The sequence below is a fragment of the Cryptomeria japonica genome, chromosome 9 (genome assembly GCF_030272615.1).
Source record: "Cryptomeria japonica chromosome 9, Sugi_1.0, whole genome shotgun sequence".
Classification (NCBI taxonomy): domain Eukaryota; kingdom Viridiplantae; phylum Streptophyta; class Pinopsida; order Cupressales; family Cupressaceae; genus Cryptomeria; species Cryptomeria japonica.
The window spans coordinates 406,494,565-406,513,110 of record NC_081413.1 but is presented as its reverse complement, the minus strand read 5'-3'; the positions used below and the strand labels follow the sequence as shown (position 1 = coordinate 406,513,110).

Here is an 18,546-nt window from a genome sequence, read left to right as displayed (position 1 = left end):
GGAGGGCCTGGATAACAGACTTGATAAGAGTAACTCTAGCAGTTGTAGACAACCACCAATGAGTCCAATGAGTTACCTTCTTTCTTAACTTATCAAGCAGCATCTGCTAGGAGGACCTAGGCTGGCGACCAACGGCAAGAGGAATACCCAAATAGACAAAGGGAAGAGACCCTATCTGAAACTCCAAAATAGTTGCAGTTCTCCTTTGGATAGCCTGAGGAGTATTAAAGAAGAAAATAAAGGACTTTTGTTCATTGATTTTTTGACCCGAAGCAGCAAGGTATATATCCAAAACACGCCTAAAGGATTCAGCTTCCCGAATACGAGCCAACCCCATGAGAGAGGTGTCATCCACAAACTGGAGATGAGAAAGTGTTGGCAGACCCAATCCCCATTGCCAACCATGAATCAAGCCTTGAGAAACCTAGAATTTAAGAAACTAACCTAGCCCCTCCATCATAATAATAAACAGATAAGGGGAGAGCGGGTCCCCTTGACGAAGACCCCTGGTAGCACCAAAAAGCCCTGAAGGTTCACCACTCACAATAATTAATTAGGTCTTTTAATTACTTTATTCACTTAAGCTGAACTTAAATGCTTTTTAGCTTTTATAAATTAGGCTAATATTAGCTTCACTTTATTTTAGTTGTAGTTGAGCTTTATTTAGCTCCTCATTCTTTTTTATAAGTTCTCCTAATTTTAGGATTAGAGCATCTCTTGCTTTCTATAAAAGCAAGTCATTAATTCATTATAACTGTCCAATTTCATTACAAGTTAATCTAATTATCAGATTCCTTTTTTGGATCAATTCTCTCTCAAGGTTGCATAACATCAATCATGACTTCTTCTCTTTTGTGTGATAGGTGTTTTGCTTGCAGATGATTCTTGGCTCATGTGGTTGTATCATCAACTTTTATATGGTATTAGAGTGCAATTTTTGCTCCCACATGGTAACAGAGCTTTGAAATTCAACACTTTGGACTATATAAAATGCTGAGATAGCCATCAAAATTGAATCCACTGACAATACTAAAAATAGTAACCCTGCCAGCTAGTCCAGTTAGTACTCGAAACTGACTTACTAAAAATAGTATCGGAAAACCAACCCAAAATCACTGCAAAAAAGGGCATTAAGTTGTAAGAACCCTATTGGTTCTAACTCTTCTACTGATGCAAATGCTGTCTTGTTTTTGTAATTTCAAAGGTTTTGAAGAATTTCAAGCAAAAAATAACAAGTGCGCCAGGCAAGAAATGCATATAAAATTGAATTGACAAGAAGTATAGAGCAACTGCAACTATATTAAGTATCAGGTAACTGCTACAATTGAAACTAATACATAAAACATACCCGGAGGTCCTCAAATTATTTAAATAAGAAAATTCTAAAACTTGCCAGCCAAGATTGGGAAATTGACCAAAATTGGTGTACAAGTCCAGAATACAATTTCTCCAAGCTAGAAATGAGATGAAACCACTTGAATATGTTGGGCATTGGGAATGGTGCAACTAGATTGCAAAATAGGAAGGCGTTTGAGCCTCCTAGACAAAATATCCCTTTTCTGGACCCCACGTGCCAAGCAAGAATTGTACGGCTAGCAATAGGAACTTGTACGATTGCTTATTGAAATGAAAGATGCTGCTAATTAGGGCAACTAAACCTGAATGCCCTTGCCTTATTGAAAAATCTGCAAATAACTGAAGAAAACAACCTCTAATGAAGCACAGTAAGACTCTTGAATGAAGCCCTCTTAGTTGCAATAATTCAGTTGATCTTTCATAGCCTCAAAATCACAAAACCATGAAGAATTATCGTTCTTCAATAGAAAACCCTCTGAAACCCTTGTCTCAAAAAATCCACAGAGCAAAACCAAGCAATTTCAAATAATCAATAATGAATTGAGGTTGAATTTCTTTTTTCTGTTATAACCATGACACGAATTCCAAGAAAGTACACCCAATTGCCTTTTAAAATACATTAAATGTATTTTAATTACTTTACATAGTTATAAAATGAATTTGGGCAGATTTTTTCATTTAAGTGATGTTTAAAGTCACTTTATAACAATGTTTTACGGGCGTTGGGGATGGGGGGACGAGGGGATGGGTTTTGGGGACGGGGGGACAAAGGGCTTAAGTTTCGGGGATGGGTTTCAAGGATGGGGGGACGTGGGTCTAGAGGGAGGGGGGGACACGTCCCCGTGGAACACTTTAGTTTATAATATTTAAGTGGCTTCTTAATTTATATAAAGTCACTTTATGACTTTATAATATCCATATAAGTTAATTAAATAAGTTAAACCACTAAAATATTAATATCTCCCTCAATATTTAGTTTTTTGACGAACCGTCTGAAACTGGGGTCAACACTGTATAACCCCCATGTGTCCAGGTGCCCTGACTAAAAATAGCTACATTGCTAGATTGACTTACTATAAATAGTAAGTTCCTCAATTAAGCTCAAACACTGATATACAAAGGTCCGGAACTGAACCTGAAACTGAACTGAAGACATGGAGGGACAACAATCTCCATTAACTACCACTGAGACTCTCTATACAAACATATTAGCCTACGAGAGTCCAAGTAATAGGCTTATCCCTCAAACTCTAATGCTCATGAAAATGGGGACATTACATAAGCTCATAATAACGGTGGGAGCTCAACTACTCCATCAAATACTATCAAACCACTAGATAAACTGTCTCCAAGGTTCCCTAACCATAACTCATTAGCCTATGGAAAACAACTGGATAGGCTAAAGGTCCCCCAACTCAACTAGTTAGGAAGGGGACATTACACATTTTTTAGGGAATGGCTATAAAAAATAAGGGGAAGTTTTAAAATCTTAGGAAATGTCAAATGTTCATATGATAACATTAATCACTCATTCATCATAGACATTATAGAACCTTTGTGAGCATGGATAATTGAATAGGAATTATCATAATTAAAAAGATAGTTGGTGTGTATATTTAGGTGAGATATTTATTATTGAAGTTTCCTTTAAGCCTTCAAAATTGTGTGCTTTGTTGTCGAACTTATTAACAAAGAGGAACGGTTAAGTAAAAGAAGAACTGGCTATGTTTAGATGGAATTGTTCAATGAGTTGTTTGTGAAGGGCATAGTTGATACTTTTTTGCATTATGAAAGTGCCATTTGATGTCAAGTATGACCTAACTCGTGTCAAACAGTATGGAAGAGGTCTTTCAATGTATGAAACAAGATAATCCTTGACTATGACTTCAACTAGGATGTAGAGATCTGCAATATGGGACATGTATTTTTTAGATTTTGTGATTATGATTAGTCATTGGTCTATGATTTGGTTAGACTTATAGTTTGGTGGGAGTTTGAGGGCAGCACCCCTAGCAGGTTTGAGGGACAGTGCTCCTCACAAGAGTACGGGGACAGCCCAAGTGAAGACCTTTAAAACCACATGGACCTTCATGATGCATACAATTTTCATAATTTTTTTGTAAATCTTAGATGGGCATGTCATAAACCAAATATGCATTGAAAATTGAAAGGTTTTAAAAACAGAAGTAACTAAAATGGGCCTAGATACATTAAGGGATGGCTAGTCATCTTTGAGATAGTTGGGGGTGTGTTTGAACATCTCATGATTGATCCTTGGCCATTTTGGATATGGCTAGTAGCCCCTTAATGTACCTAAGTGTCTCCTAAAAAAAATTGTGTATTGGGGGGACATTTCTGATCACTTTGCATAATAGGCGATTGGTGGGGATGTATTCTACCTATTACCATGTTTTGAAATGTTCCCTATGGAGGACAAGGCCATATTTGGTAGGGGACATGCCCTTGATGAGCATAGATTTGTAATGTCTTAAAATTCAAATTTTTGAATTTTTGCAAATGTTTGATGAAATGCATAAGACCTCTCATTTTTCAATCACCTTGATCCCAATGTGGGCAAGGTGAGAGCATATAGTGATTGGGATACTAACCTACTGGTAGCAAGCCGCACAATTCTACAATGTATGCAATACGAAGAATTTAAACAACGCATTGTGTCTTAGAGGCATTGCCATCTAGACTTACAAGTTTAAGCTAATTTGGGTGTGAACTACACAAATGATTACAATTTTGAATGGTAATTAATTTATACTCATCTATATTCAGATCTAGGAATTTTGACAAATAGTTCATCAATAATGTAAAATAGACATTTTGTCAAACTATTGAAAAACAAAATGCATAAAGTAAATTACTTAAAATAGTCATATATATATATATAGATAGATAGAAACTTTGAATGTAGATCATTGTTCACTGCTAGCCGCAATGAATTTCTTTGTAATTTTGTTTTGCCTATGCAAATTGGAATTAATGTAAGATGTGAAGCGAATGCCCAGCATATGTTATTATGAAGTTGCAGCTTACTGAGTAAACTGAAAGACTATTTTTCCAGCGAGTGTATCAAAAAGAGATGGCATGACAACTTATAAATATGAGTTTCCTTTTGTAGTGCACACAAAATTTTATCAAGGAAATTATCAACATAGGAGCACTAGGTGCCAAAATGGAGCGGTAACTTACAGATATTTGCCAACAAGCAATGTATATTTTTCCTCAAGCCCAGCTCCTTTTATAATGACCTGTTTGTTATTTTTAGTCCTCCAAGAAATCTCTAGAAATTCTTTTTTAATTTTTAATTTATATTCCAATCAGCCCCCTTGTCCAAGCGACAGTTATGAAAATATCTTAATTCTCCTTTTAAAATCACTTTTAAGTACTATATAATTTAATTTTAAAATAAATGTTTCTTTTTATAAAATTTAATTTACATTTTGGGCACTTAAGTTAAATTTTTAAATTATTTTCTATCTTCGAGGAAGGTGACATGATAGAAAAGCACAACATAACTCTTGAGTGTCAAGTATTTTGAGATTCAAGAGACTTCCATATATTAAGAAACGGTAAAGAATTGAAGTATAGGAAATAAATTTACAATGTTCAAAAAGAAAAACTGGGGATTACTTTGAGAATACAAAGAGCCCAAAAGCATAAAACAATGTAGCAGAATGGAGTAGGAAGCTTCACAATAAAGGCGTCCCCATGGTCAAAAGACAAAAATGTTGTAAAATGTCAGGGTGCTATAGAGAGCTGGAAGAAAGAAGAAAATTAGAGTGATTTGAAACCTGCAGCCTAATCAGTTCTGGAAGATTAGAATTTTTTTGTTTTGATATCCCCAACCATCGCATTATATTTCGAGCAAGAGAATCAATAAAATATAGTTACAAAGTTGTTAGATACTGTATAGAAGACGCTATGCCAAGAATCGTTTGAAAATGTATCTAACAGGGTCATTTAATACATGCAGGATGCTTAAACACTTTGGAAGACATTGAAGTAGCTATGATCAAAAAAATGTAGAACATGCTCTAGGGAAATTTTCCATCATATAGGTAACCTCTTATTACAATGTAGGACATGCTCTAGGGAAATTACTGAAGCTTCAGCTTCAAAACTCTCTATCACAAAGGTAACCTCTCATCAAAAAAATGTAGGACATGCTCTAAGGAAAGACAAAGGAGGTCTGCGGATATAAGTCAAGCCAATATATGGCCTAAAAAAGTTTAAAAGAGTGATTTGTAGATCTTGGTTAGAGATCACAGGAAAGGATGAGATAATTCCCTCTAGTTATTTGTCAAGAGGATTTTGGTAGAGTAGTGATATTGGAGAGTGAGGAATAGCAGTAAGGAAGTTAAAAGCCTACTGTGACTTAGAGGACAGAGATAAAGATGGGTCTGGATCGGTTGAAGCACTGAGGAAAACCTGATAGAGATGATGAAGTTAAAGACACTAGAAAGAAGGCAAAAGAAGTTCAGCGTACCAACCATGGGACAAAAAACCAGACCAATACTAATTGTCTAAAAACTGCTTTTTGCCACATCTACAAGTGGAAAGTCAACTCTCTGTCCAGTATGAAGAAACAGATAATGCAAATACTGAACTAAGGATAGTCTGCCATTTGACTCAAAAGGAACCATTAGTGGCGGGCACATGAACAATTGCAACACCAAAAGACAACAATAATAATGGTGGTGACCAAGAGAGTAAATATAACTCGAGTAGAAGACCCATAGTACAATATGTAAAATGCAACAAGTGAGGCTACTTTTCCAAGAATTTCATGATCAACAAGTTGTACAAATGGTTTTAAGGAGACACACATGATGATCCAAAGCAATAGGTGTGAATGTCAACATTGTTGATGTTGAAATAGTTATGGCTATGATCTGCTCATAGGACAACAAGATACATTTTTGGATCCTGTTGTGACCTTTTCACACATCACCCCATTGCTAACGGGGACCCCCTCTTTGCCGGCTTTCTGCGTTGTTAGGTTAGGGTTTTGGCTGCTTAATGGGCAATTTTGTGTTTCTCGTGCCTGAGTCTCGGAGTTTTGATCATGCCTAGTGCCGTCTAGGGTTTTTGAAGTTATAGGATCACGTTGCAAACGTTGATATTTTAATGATCCTAAGTTTTGTCTAAGTGTAGACCTTTTTGAGCGTTAATGTGTTTTTAAACATGCGCATCAGTGATTTTGAAGTGCCAAGGTATTCCAAGACCTTTTGGAGTTGTTTTCTCACTCCTAAGGTATTATTTAAATTGATTTCGCACTTTATTCCAATATTTTCCTAGCGTTTTGCTCATATTTTTGGAAAATTAGCCTAAGTCCAGTCTAAATTTAATGTTTCTAAGTGATTTTGAGTGGTTAAATGATAAAATCTTAAGGGAAATCCATATTCCAAGGGTTAAAGGGTCAAATTCCATGCTAGAGGTGCTTTTCCCCTCACATTTCAGACCACCCAAGCCATTCCCCCACTCAAAATCCACACTACACATGGGTTTCCCCTGAAATCCATATTGGCTACTATTTTCCCCCACTGTTTATCCATACCAAAATCGATTTTCCCCTGGGAGTGCTAAAATTTGGCTAAGTGTCAGGATTTATCCAGACTGCCATCGATTTTCCACCAGGAGTGCGGACTGGAGTGCAGACAACGTTGAGGATGATTCCATGCCTAGGTCGATTTTCCACCAGGATTTTTGTGACAACTAAGTGCGGATTTTTGTCTGGATTTCCATCCAGACAGAGGTCGATTTTCCCTGAGAGCATTTTGTAAGGATTTTTGTCCGGATTTTCATCCAGACAGAGATCGATTTTCCATTGGGAGTATTTTGAAGTGTTTTGAGTCCGTATTTTCATCCAGACTGAGGTCGAAATTCCACCAGGGAGTATTTTTCCAAGTTAAGTGAGTTTGGAGTGTGGATTTATCAATCCAGACTACCATCGATTTTCCCCTGGGGAGTTTTATGTGCAATTTTGATGAATTTATGTATGGATTTTTGTCCAAGCTAGGATCGATTTTCCCTTATGGGGCAAATTTTGACATTTTAATGATTTTTAAAGGGATTTTTCAATCCCAACCTCAGTCGATTTTCCCCTGAGGCTTATTTTGGATTTAAATTGCGATATTTTAATAGATAAGCCCCATTTAATTGCTTTTAAAAAAATGATTAACGATTATTTAATATTTTAAAAGCAAAATTTAATAACTTGCAATAATCATTTAATATTTGAATCTTCTAGAAGCAAGTTAGGTTTTCACCAAGCAATTATTTAAGCAGGTGTTTTATCCCACATTGCTTGTGTGGTGAAAGTGAGAGGTGAAAGCAAGTATAAGAGAGGAACCTTAGCTTTATTTTATTATTATTTCTGCCAAGTGTCTCCATGAAAGAGCGATTTTTCTCCAAGTTGGGCGAATTTTAACAAGTGATTGAAGTGAAGTGTTGGGTTGAGGATTCTTTCCTCTATTTTTTTCCAGCTTGCTGATCTATTCCCCTTTGCTGCCATTAAAGACCAGTTCCAAAATTTCAATTTTTGCTAAGTTTGACGATTTTTCCAAATTTGGCATTTTTTGGTGAAAGTTGCGGATTTTATGTTTGGAGACTTGGGCGATATTTTCCTCCATTATTTGCTTGCTGTCCAGACCTCCATTGTTGCAGATCAAGGCTGCCATTGACAACATTTTCAGAATTCCATTTTGGCACCATAGTTGTGAAAATTTCGATTTTAGTTTAAGAGTGATTTGATGCCACATTTTGGTGATTTTCATTCATGCTTGGTGGCTGCCATCATTTCCAGCCGGCTGATTCGCTTTAGATCTGAGGTTTGCTTTAGATTTTGACCTCCATTAATGGCTGCCATTAATTTTCAGACTTAAGTTTTTATTGCCCAGCCAATTCCAACTTAGGCGATTTGCATTTGGAAGTATTTTGTGGAGTTTTCTGTGCATTTTCAGACCATCTTATCGCTGTTGCAGGTCTGAAAACTCCATTGTTAGGCGGTTGTCTTCAGAAATTTTCATTTCCAGCCACCTAACCATTTTGGCGATTTTGCTTGGAGCTGATCCCTTAGCCATTTTTCATCATTTTCAGGGATTTTTAACTACTTTGCAAGGTGCTGGTAAGTCTGAAGTATCCAATTTTCAGACTTGTCCTCAGAAATTAATTTTTTGCCAGCCACACTTACATTCCTGAATATGATTATTTTCATCATTTAAACTGATTTTTATCAAGATTATGCACATTTTTTAAGATTACAACATGTTTTAAAAGTCTGATTTTCAGGTTGTCTTTAGAATTGTTGACCTCCATTGTTGACTGCGGAAGGTGTCTTCAGACATTCATTGTGTGAAAACACAACCTTTCACACCTTTCCTTAGTCATCATTTATCCGGTATACTCCTTTGCATTTTAGCTTGCATATTTTCTAAGCATAAAGAGGTATCAATGAATTTTATGGAAGGCTTCCATGACTTAGTGTTGTCACACTTTGAACTTAATTGCTAAAATTTACCAAGTGTATGGATTATTTTCCTGACTCCATGCTCTAAATTAGCTAAATCTTTAGAAAGTCAGGAATTTTATTAAAAGAACATTATTTATTTTCCCAAGTCTAACTTCGAGCTTCGTATAGGTGCGATGTCAAAGTCTGGATATAAGGAGAGGAAAGAACTATTGAAGATGTTGGAGAATGAATTTTTTCCATGCCACTGGATTTCCACAGTCCATACAGTGCAGTGAGCTTATCCTAGAGTGTGCACGATGTTACGATCCGCTCACAAGAATGATCAAGACTCCTAAGGGCGTTGTCATCGCCTACCTTGCTGAGGATGTTATTGCAGAGGTGTTCAGAATTCCATGCGGAACAGACATGAAGGATGTGACCAAGGAGGATTGTACAGAAAGATACATGAAGAAGATGGGTGTATGCAAGAATTTAATTAACAAAGAGTGGATGATTGAGCCTAGGTCTCATCACTCCAAGGCTCCCAAGACACTCATGTGCATAGATTTTAAGGAGTATAGTGATTTGATATTCCTACTCAACAGAGTGATGGGGATGCCGCAAGGAGCAATATTCGATGGATGGATGTTCTACTTCATCCAGGATTGTCTTAGAGGAACACTAATAAATTGGTCCAAGATTATAAGTGACAACCTGAATTTTCAGCTAAGGAATGTAGAGCGGTCCAAGTCATTCGCCATGACTTCTTACTTGGTATACTTGCTTGCACGGTTTGTTTCATACAGAGGATTAATATGCAAAGGTGAAGTCGGGAATGGGCAAGGACAGTTCAAGAGTCATGAATGCTACCCCCAGCTGAGCATGCATAGAATTGAAGACTATAAGAGAGTGAATGATGCATTCACTATGTACATCACACGGATGTTGCAAGGCAGAATCCACAGAAGATTGTCCAAGGAGGCAACAGAGTTAATAGAAAAATATGGATCGTGGTATATACAGTTTCCCACTTTCACTACCTTAGGATTCATGGGTTTCAATCTGAACCCTACAGACTTCCTAGGTATCCAACCGACAGAATGATACTGTTGGAAGTGGTGAGACAACTTCTAGATTTCGATGTTATTCAGAGAGAGAAGCACAGGACAGGAATGACGTTCCCTATTTTAGTTGGGAAGACATCAGAGGTTTGCCAGTCCGCCATAGCCGCTAGCACTGCGAGTGAGGAGCTTGCATTCTATCGATTTGCTACATATAAGAAGAGAGAAAGATTCGATCCAGACAAGAAGGTCGGAAGGATCAGGGGAGAGAAGTTCACTCACAAGATTGACATAGAAGATTATTGGGCTAACCTGATGGACGAGCAAGCAGTGAAGAGAAGAATGTGGTCCAGAATGTGAGTGGATTTCATGAGGAAGTGTGGACTTTTCCTCATTCCTGATCAGGTATTAGATGATAGAGATCATACACATCCACAGTATGAGAGTGAAATGAAGAAGGCAATCCTATTGCCTAATTGGTCAGAGTCAGAAGAGATTGCCCTGAATATATTGATGAGAGAGGTCTTGAATTTCTCCCGCCTATGGGTGGATATACAGATGAATAAGTTAGTTGACATGGGTGTTGCCTTCACTTATGAAAGGATGAAGCCGAAAGAGTCTACTTCCGAGGATGATCAGAGGACTGTCAGTGATGTCAAGATTCATGGAGACGAGGAGAGTCAAGCTCCCAAGAGAAGGAAGAACACGTTAGGAGAAGTCAAGGCTAGAGGGAAGAAGATTGAGGAGGTGAAGAAGAAACAAAAGACTATCATTCCTCCACTTATCATTCCTTCACCCCCTCCCAGTGTCTCATCAATCAAAGTGATTGAAGTAACAGAGCAGAACAAGGAGACTCAGCAATGTTCCAACACAATGATACTACCAGAGAATATTCAGGAGTTCCATGCCACAACGACATCTGCACCTCCTGATGACAATAATGATCAGCCAGAATCCCCTACAATCTTTTTGGAAGTTAGTTTGGGAAATGAGGTATATGATTGGACCAAGAATAATCTTCTTGATGATGATGATGTTATCTCGGCATTGAAAGAGCTTGATCGAGAAATATGTCTCGATGATGGTATGGAGATGGCCGCTATTTCTGAATGGCTGATGAGAAGTATGGAAAAAAGTAAACAAATGATAGAGGTACAACCTATTGATGACATTGATGACTACCTAGTTAGGAGTGCTAAGGAGAAGGAGCCCAAGAGAGCGGAGATTTTGTCGCACATAGCTAGAGATGAGACAGGAATGCGGATTGCACAGATTGTTGTTCCTATTGCAGGCGTGACAGCGAACATTGCTACTCCAATAGATTTCCTGATCACTTCAGTTGCCCTTGGTCGTACATCCAGAAAGTAGGAATTCCAGGAGATTGGTGAAAACCTCTAGGCAATCGATGTGAGGTTAGGCAGAGAGGTTGCGGAGAAAGAAAGGTACAGAGAAGAGAATATCAAACTTAGAGAGTATATTGCAGGGACAAGGTGTGAAAATCCCACCCTTATTTCCCCTATAGCAATTGACCATGGAATACATTCACACTGTGAGGTAGCGAGAGGTACACACTCGGAGGTGGAAAAGTGGATTGAGAGCACAAGAAAGCAGGCAAATGATTTCCTTACTCAGTTTGTCCATGCATATGATAGAACAACAGGGCTCGTATTCAGAATCCAATATTTGGAGGGAGTTTGGGAAGAATTCTGGCCTATCCAAGAGATGACTATTCCACGCCTCCACGCTTTGAATAAGATTCCTAATTCCACCTTGGTCAGCGAGAACATTGTGCACAGTGGAGACATATACGATTTCCATGCCTGGTATTGTTCACTAGCCGTGAAGAAATCAACTTATGAGAACGCCTAGTCAAGTTGTATGGAGATGGAGGGATTGATTTAGGACATTCAGATGAAGATCCTTGCCTCGATTGAGGAATTATTGGGCGTTGATGTTAGTGATGCTAGTGGTTTACACTTAGCCGAATTAAGAGACAAGATGAAATTTATGTATTTTTGCCAGTTGGACTCTTTGAAGAAGAGTCAGATAGACGACTTGGTCTCTTTGTTGATTCATGTTCATAGTTCGCAGAAGCTCATGCCAGAATGGGAGAACACTTTGAATGCTTGCTCAGATTCATTGGACGTGATTGATTTACAACAGGATACCTTGCCTAGAATTTCCATGGAGGAGTTAGATTCAGTATTGGCTAGATTCTTGGAGTATGCTAGGATAGAGAGAGACGCAGGGAGGAATCTTCTAGAAGATTCCCTATTTGATGACTAGGTATCTTTTCATTGGGCCATATGTTGGTGGCATCATTTTTTATGTAACCCTAAATAGGGCAATTCTAGGGTTTTGTTGGCATGATCTCGGTCGTTGATCTTAGATCAATCTTGGCCATCCATTTTGTAAGAGACTCTATATATGCCTCCTTGTCTCTCATTTGTAAGAGAGTTTTTGTAGAATTGTTGGTATATGCTATAGCTATTTGAATCCTAATCATTGTTCAATTGTTGGTGATTTTGCTCTTCAAGTGTTGTATTTGCATTCATGGTTCTCAATTCCTCCAAGTTAGATTAGAATTTATTTTCATGTATGTTAGATTGAGTGGAAGATTTGTTGAATTCATTTGTGTGGAATCCTTAGTCCATACCACTAGCCTCTTGCCGCTGGTAAGTGCGCCTTGTGTGGTCAACTGGAATTTAAGTAAACTTAACTTCAACTATTACTCGTCCCTTGACAAGCATCAACTTGGATGGTGTCAACGTTTGATGGTGATAGCCTGAAAATCTTTAAGTATACCTTAGACGATTGCACTAAGCTTGTGTCAATACCTGATTGTGAGACCTTGCCTGGTTTGATTCCATTAAATCCATTCATCATTTCCTACATTCCTATGTTTAGAATAGACTTCCTAAACCCTATTCCTTTTGCCCAATTTTTAGTAAGAAGTAAATCCAGAGCCATATCGATAAATCTTAAGTTTTCAGCACACCTATTCCGCATCATTCATGATAATCCAAGCATTTGCGTAAGCCCCCAAGTGAAACACAGCAATTCACATCGACCATTGAGTTACCCACTCGTCAAGATCTGACATGCAGAAACCTTAGAATCATTTTAGTTGATCTCATTCTTAGCATCTGAGGTGATTTTGTTCAGGAGAGGGTAAATTACCTTGGTACTTTATTCTGAAATGTTTTGTGCATAAAAAACACATCAACAGATCCCTAGACAGAAAAGCAACTAATGGTTGAGGCAAGTATGTGAAATGGAGAAATCCATGAAGATCAAACCGGATCATGTTGATATTGAATAGTTCAAGACAACACTCCACTAGTTGTCAGCAAGCCGACCAAGAGATAAATAAACAAGTTTTTTGGATACCACAGCACTGATTAGAGTGGAAATTATCTTTCTAAGTATTCAGAACCTATGGGATACCATTAGGATGTTGACAGTGCCAATGAAGCTCAAGCTGGGAATAAGGGAGCAGATGGTCAACCGCATGGTACTCATGATGAAGAAGATCAGGAAGACCATTATCATAAGTATGAACATTCTAAGGTTGACTTGATGAACGTGATAGCAGATGAAAGATCAAATGCATATCTATTACCCAAGGAATCGTAGAAAACAAAAAGCTGCCCTGACCAACATTTTGGCCAACTATTTTTAAACTCTTAAGCTTTAGATCAAACAATACTAAATATGAAAACTGAAAATTGAAAACAGTTGATTTTGCTGTGTAATTTTATTTCATTTCTATGATTGGTATCATTTCATGGCTTAAACACTATTATCTTATTGCATAAAGCCTACTTAATCCATGCGGTAATTTCCTGTATATGATAGAGATTTTAGTGGGTTTAATGGATTTGATAGAATGAACTTGCTTGTTCAGTTATTGGATATTTTACGTTTTAATAAACTGCTGAAGTTGCGCTGTTGCTACAAAAAATTGCTGCATAAGTTGTTGTAGAAGTCGTTCTGTAGCAGCAGTCTTGCAGTTGCTGCAGAGGTTACAACCTTGATGATTTTATGTTTCACTTGCTTCGTTTTCAATTGACAGATTCTTTGTAACTAGAGATTACTTTGGTTATTGATTCTTACACCCTCACCAAATCTTATTTGGATTTTAGAAAGTTTTTCATGGATATTGTTGTTGGTTGATTGCTACAACCACATGGAATCATGTTTAGATTTTAGCAATTTTGCTGGAGATTGTTTTAGCTAGTTGCTAATTTCAATTACAAGGAAATATTGCTTTAGCTAGTTTATTATGAGTGATCTTTTTATATATTCTCCTTCATTTCACTTGGAGCAAGGGGTTATAGATCTATTTATTTTAATCTATCATTACAGCAATATTTACTGCTCCTGGTCCACTGTATAATATCTTGATCTGGAGCTGTCAAATCATCATTCCTGGGAAATGGCCCAGTCAGGATGATTAGTAGTAGGTGACAATCGTCTAGATACTTAATTTATTTTATGAAATGTATGCATCTCCCCTCTGTTTGGTAACTCTAGTGTATGCATGATTTCTCCTTCCCAAATTAAGTAATGTTAATGTCTATATTAAATGAATGTTCCGGTCTAATGAATATAATTTTAGTTTTAATGCATGTTTAATAGTTTTGTACATGTTTTTTATTTACAATTGTGTGGTATTTTGCGTGTTTATTATCACCATGTACAGTTTGTGACTTCATTCAAGCAATTGCAGATTTAATGATACTCGTATCTTAGTTTTTCCAGCACTTTTGATGCAACAACTTCAATTTCCAGCATTCATTTCCAATGGTAATCCATTCTTTAGCATTTAACTTGGTTTGTTGACCTGAATTTCCATTAGATTCCTTCAGGCTAGATCAGCGCAACTCCTAGAATTGTTTTGATCACAACTTCATTCTTTCCGTTCTCAATATTTTTCACTGTAGGTGCATTTCTTGTAGAAAGCTCATTCTTATAAGGCTTCTTGTCCACATATATAGTGTATGACATTTCCACAAGAGTTATTAAGTGTATTCATGGACCGATACAACCTCTGGGAGTTCTGGCGACTGAAGAAGTTGTGATATCCACATGGATGTTCATATTAAACTCTGTGGTAATGTCATTGAAGGACTCAGAACATTCTCCTTGGTCAAGAGTGTTTGTAGGGCCAAGGTGGACCACAATTGAAAGGATTACTTGTTCATCAAAAAGAATGGAAGAAGGCTTACAATCAATTTCAAGAACCATTTTCAAGTGTCTTCAGACTTAACCAAAATATTTGTACACAACCACCCTCAATCCCAATAGAAAGTTCTTGTTGTTCAAAAGAAAAAGGGAATTTAAACAACAAACTATTGCACTGGTAGTTGGTGGACCAAGAGATGTTCAATCAAAATTACAACTATATTGACATAGAAGAGACTAGTCTAGAGAAAGTGGTGATGGTATTAGAGATTGTTTTAGGACATGTTCTCCATTATCGCATGCATTTCCCTTTCAAGTCACCAATTATGAGGTTGAGACTGAATAGTTAAACCTGCAAACCACATGTTAGTTTGACAAGCTAGATAAAGGGATCAATGAACATTGGGAATGATTGGAACCTTATGGAAGGCAACAACATCCAAGATCTTCATGGAGGGTAAAATGGGCATATTTTTTGCTTAGGCATACAAACATACAAAGGGATTCAACTAGAAATCTGTATGCAGATGATACCTTCAGTTCCTAGTATATAGTTGGAGTACAGAGGGATTGCTTATGCACCCTTTTATAGTGATTTTTTTGTTTGGGTGATCTCATAATAGCATGCTTCACTTTTTGGCCTACGTGGGATACTCAAATCAGCATTTTTAACTAAATTTTTACTTTTTGTCACTTATAGCAAGCAAATTGTTAAGAACATTAAGAATGATGGAAATTAGTAATTTTGGAGATTTTTTTGTATATTCTATTTTAAAAATAAAAAAAGTCAATGGGCCTTTGGTCTGTTGGTGAAGTTGAAAGCTTCTGAATGAGCCCACTAGAGATCGAGTCTTGTTGAGTGTAAGGCTTCAACATCATAAGAGATGAGGTTAGGATCGTGCCTAAGGTCTGTACTGCTGTGTCAGATAGCTAAAACGACTTGGTAAATGAAAAATCCTCCATAGAAAAAAATCAAATAAAATAGAAAATAATCTCTCTTTTATATAACATCTCTTAGTAACTTGTTTGTATATTTTGTAGTATTTTAACAAAATATTATTCTATAACTTAACTTACGAAAAAATAAATTATATTTTTTTAACGTAAATCATTAACCTTGATATTATTATTGCATATTTTTCATTACATGTTTTATTTATTATTTTTAATTCAGATTTATTGTAATTTAGGTAATATTATTTCATAATTCTTTAACTTTTTTTGTCATTCAAATTAATTATTATTTTTTGTTGATACAAGGATATCAATACAAATTACACATGCATTTAAAAAAAAAAAATCCTCTATTTTATTATTATTTCCACATTCATTTAATAAAGACTTTTATATTTGATAGAAACGTATCTTCACTAAGAAATAGAAAGTGAATGTAATAATTAAATTTAATATATTACAAATTATACTTTTTCAGAAAGCTTACTTTGAGGGTTATGATCTTTCAAAATCTTGTATCATGATACTCCATTTAATGGTCATACCTTTGTTTCAAAATTGAAATTTCGTCCAAAAACAAAGTAAGGTGAGAGAGGATGGCATCACCTTCATTTGAAGGTTATTGACCTGTGGCAGACATTTTACCTTCATGATACTCCATTTAATGGTCATACCTTTGTTTCAAAATTGAAATTTCATCCAAAAACAAAGTAAGGTGAGAGAGGATGGCATCACCTTCATTTGAAGGTTATTGACCTGTGGCAGACATTTTACCTTCAAACAAAATTTGATCATTTTTTTTCCATTCTACAAGTGAGATGTACTATTGTGAGATCACTCATTTACAATTTTAATGTACTCATTTGTAGGATAAATTTACAACCAATAGAAAGCTCTTCATTAAACTTAATCATGAGATGATCTTTGATCATCTAGTCTAGATTGAAAATTTTAAGTTATATTTGTTTGAATGTTGGTTCTATCACAAGATTATTCAAATTTGTTATTTGTCTATACTTTGGCCTTGAACTTCTTGCAAACATTCATTTATGAGTTGCCAAATGTTTTCAACCACAAATTTAATGGTTAAGGTCTTTGACTCTCTAATCTAGGTTCCAAAGTAAAGTTACATTTGGTTTAATTTGGAATACATCTTCAAATGATTTAAAGTTGATATTTGCCTTAGACTTTTGCAAACATCTCACAACTTCACCAATTACATTTAATCTTAGTTTATGTTTACCATTTTGTTGGCAGGATTATTTCGTGTGCGATGGTGATGTGGCATGGGATAGAGACTATGTTGATTTCATTCATACAAATGCCAAGGGTCAACGCGTTCTAGATCATTCAAAGATTGACCTCCTCAAGCCAGCTGATGTGAGATACCTATCTTTCAATGCACTTGATAATATCTTATTTTCATTTTCTATTTTGTTATAGATTAATTGTATTAAATATATATTCTTGATAGAAAACAAGAATGTTTATTGAACAATGCTAGTCTCCTATCTTTTTTCTACTATGAGTTAACTAGCATTTTTGCCCAACTAATTTCTTCTTTCAATTTTGTCTCAGAATAATGGAACTCAACCTACATAAGTGGAGTAAATATGGTCTCAGTATTTATCCTGACAAAGGACAATATAAACAATATAAAGGAGAATTTGAGAACCTGATTTTTTTCTGTTTATTATCTATCATACCTTGTATCTATATGTATATGAGATAATGAAACCCTGTACTATGTAGCACAATTAAAATCAGAATGTAATTGATAATAAGGTAAATTGCACTTTTCTGTAATACTTCAAAGAAGTTGGGATAATATTCCTCCAATATATACGTATTAAATTTTGCCCCAAATTAATATGTTAAGCAATGATTGGAAATCTCATGACCTGTTTGGCTTAGACTATGTTAGTTTAAACATATATTGAAGCTTTTCTTTTTATAAATTACATACTCACCTCCACAAAGAGAATGCAATATGTTGATGTGTGTTTAATTTAAAACTTTTTTAAATACTGTTAGGATTTGTTTAATCTTGTTTGATGTTTTCATGAATTATCTGTATTTTATACATTTTTATGCGTAAAAGTGACTCAGAATATTGAGCTATAGAAAAATGTTTTTATTTTTTCAATTTTTTTAATTTAAATTTTTTAAATATTCTTAGGCTTTTAACTTGTATAGACTTAGTTTTTAATTTAAATTTTTTAAATATTCTTAGGCTTTTAAGTTGTATAGACTTAGTTTTTAAATTAACTTTTTAATTTAGTTCATGATTAACATCACATCATAGGTTTTATTAGGAATGTACTAGTTCTAGTGGATGATTGTTAGAAGTAATTACAAAGTAAAATATTTTTCAATATTTTATTGTTATAATCTTCAGTTTATCAATAATTACTAGCATTCGAAATTACTAGAATCACTTTTTTAAAGTTTACAAGAATTGTAGAATGTAGGATGATAATTCTCATGGTGGTTCAATTGTTAGCGGTATTTTTTAGCTTTTCCTTA

General features: G+C 35.8%; 1 protein-coding gene across 4 annotated transcripts in view; it reads left to right on the top strand.

Moving 5' to 3' along the window:
- Nucleotides 1–17,917, top strand: part of LOC131073294 (uncharacterized) — a 127,846-nt gene extending 109,929 nt beyond the window's left edge. For all 4 annotated transcript variants that reach the window (XM_058009727.2, XM_058009719.2, XM_058009703.2 and 1 more), the window contains 2 exons: nt 17,278–17,400; nt 17,599–17,917. In XM_058009727.2, the coding sequence (XP_057865710.1) occupies nt 17,278–17,400; nt 17,599–17,622 (147 nt within the window). In that variant the 3' untranslated portion in view covers nt 17,623–17,917. The remainder of the gene's footprint in view (nt 1–17,277; nt 17,401–17,598) is intronic.
- Nucleotides 17,918–18,546: the final 629 nt, after the last annotated feature.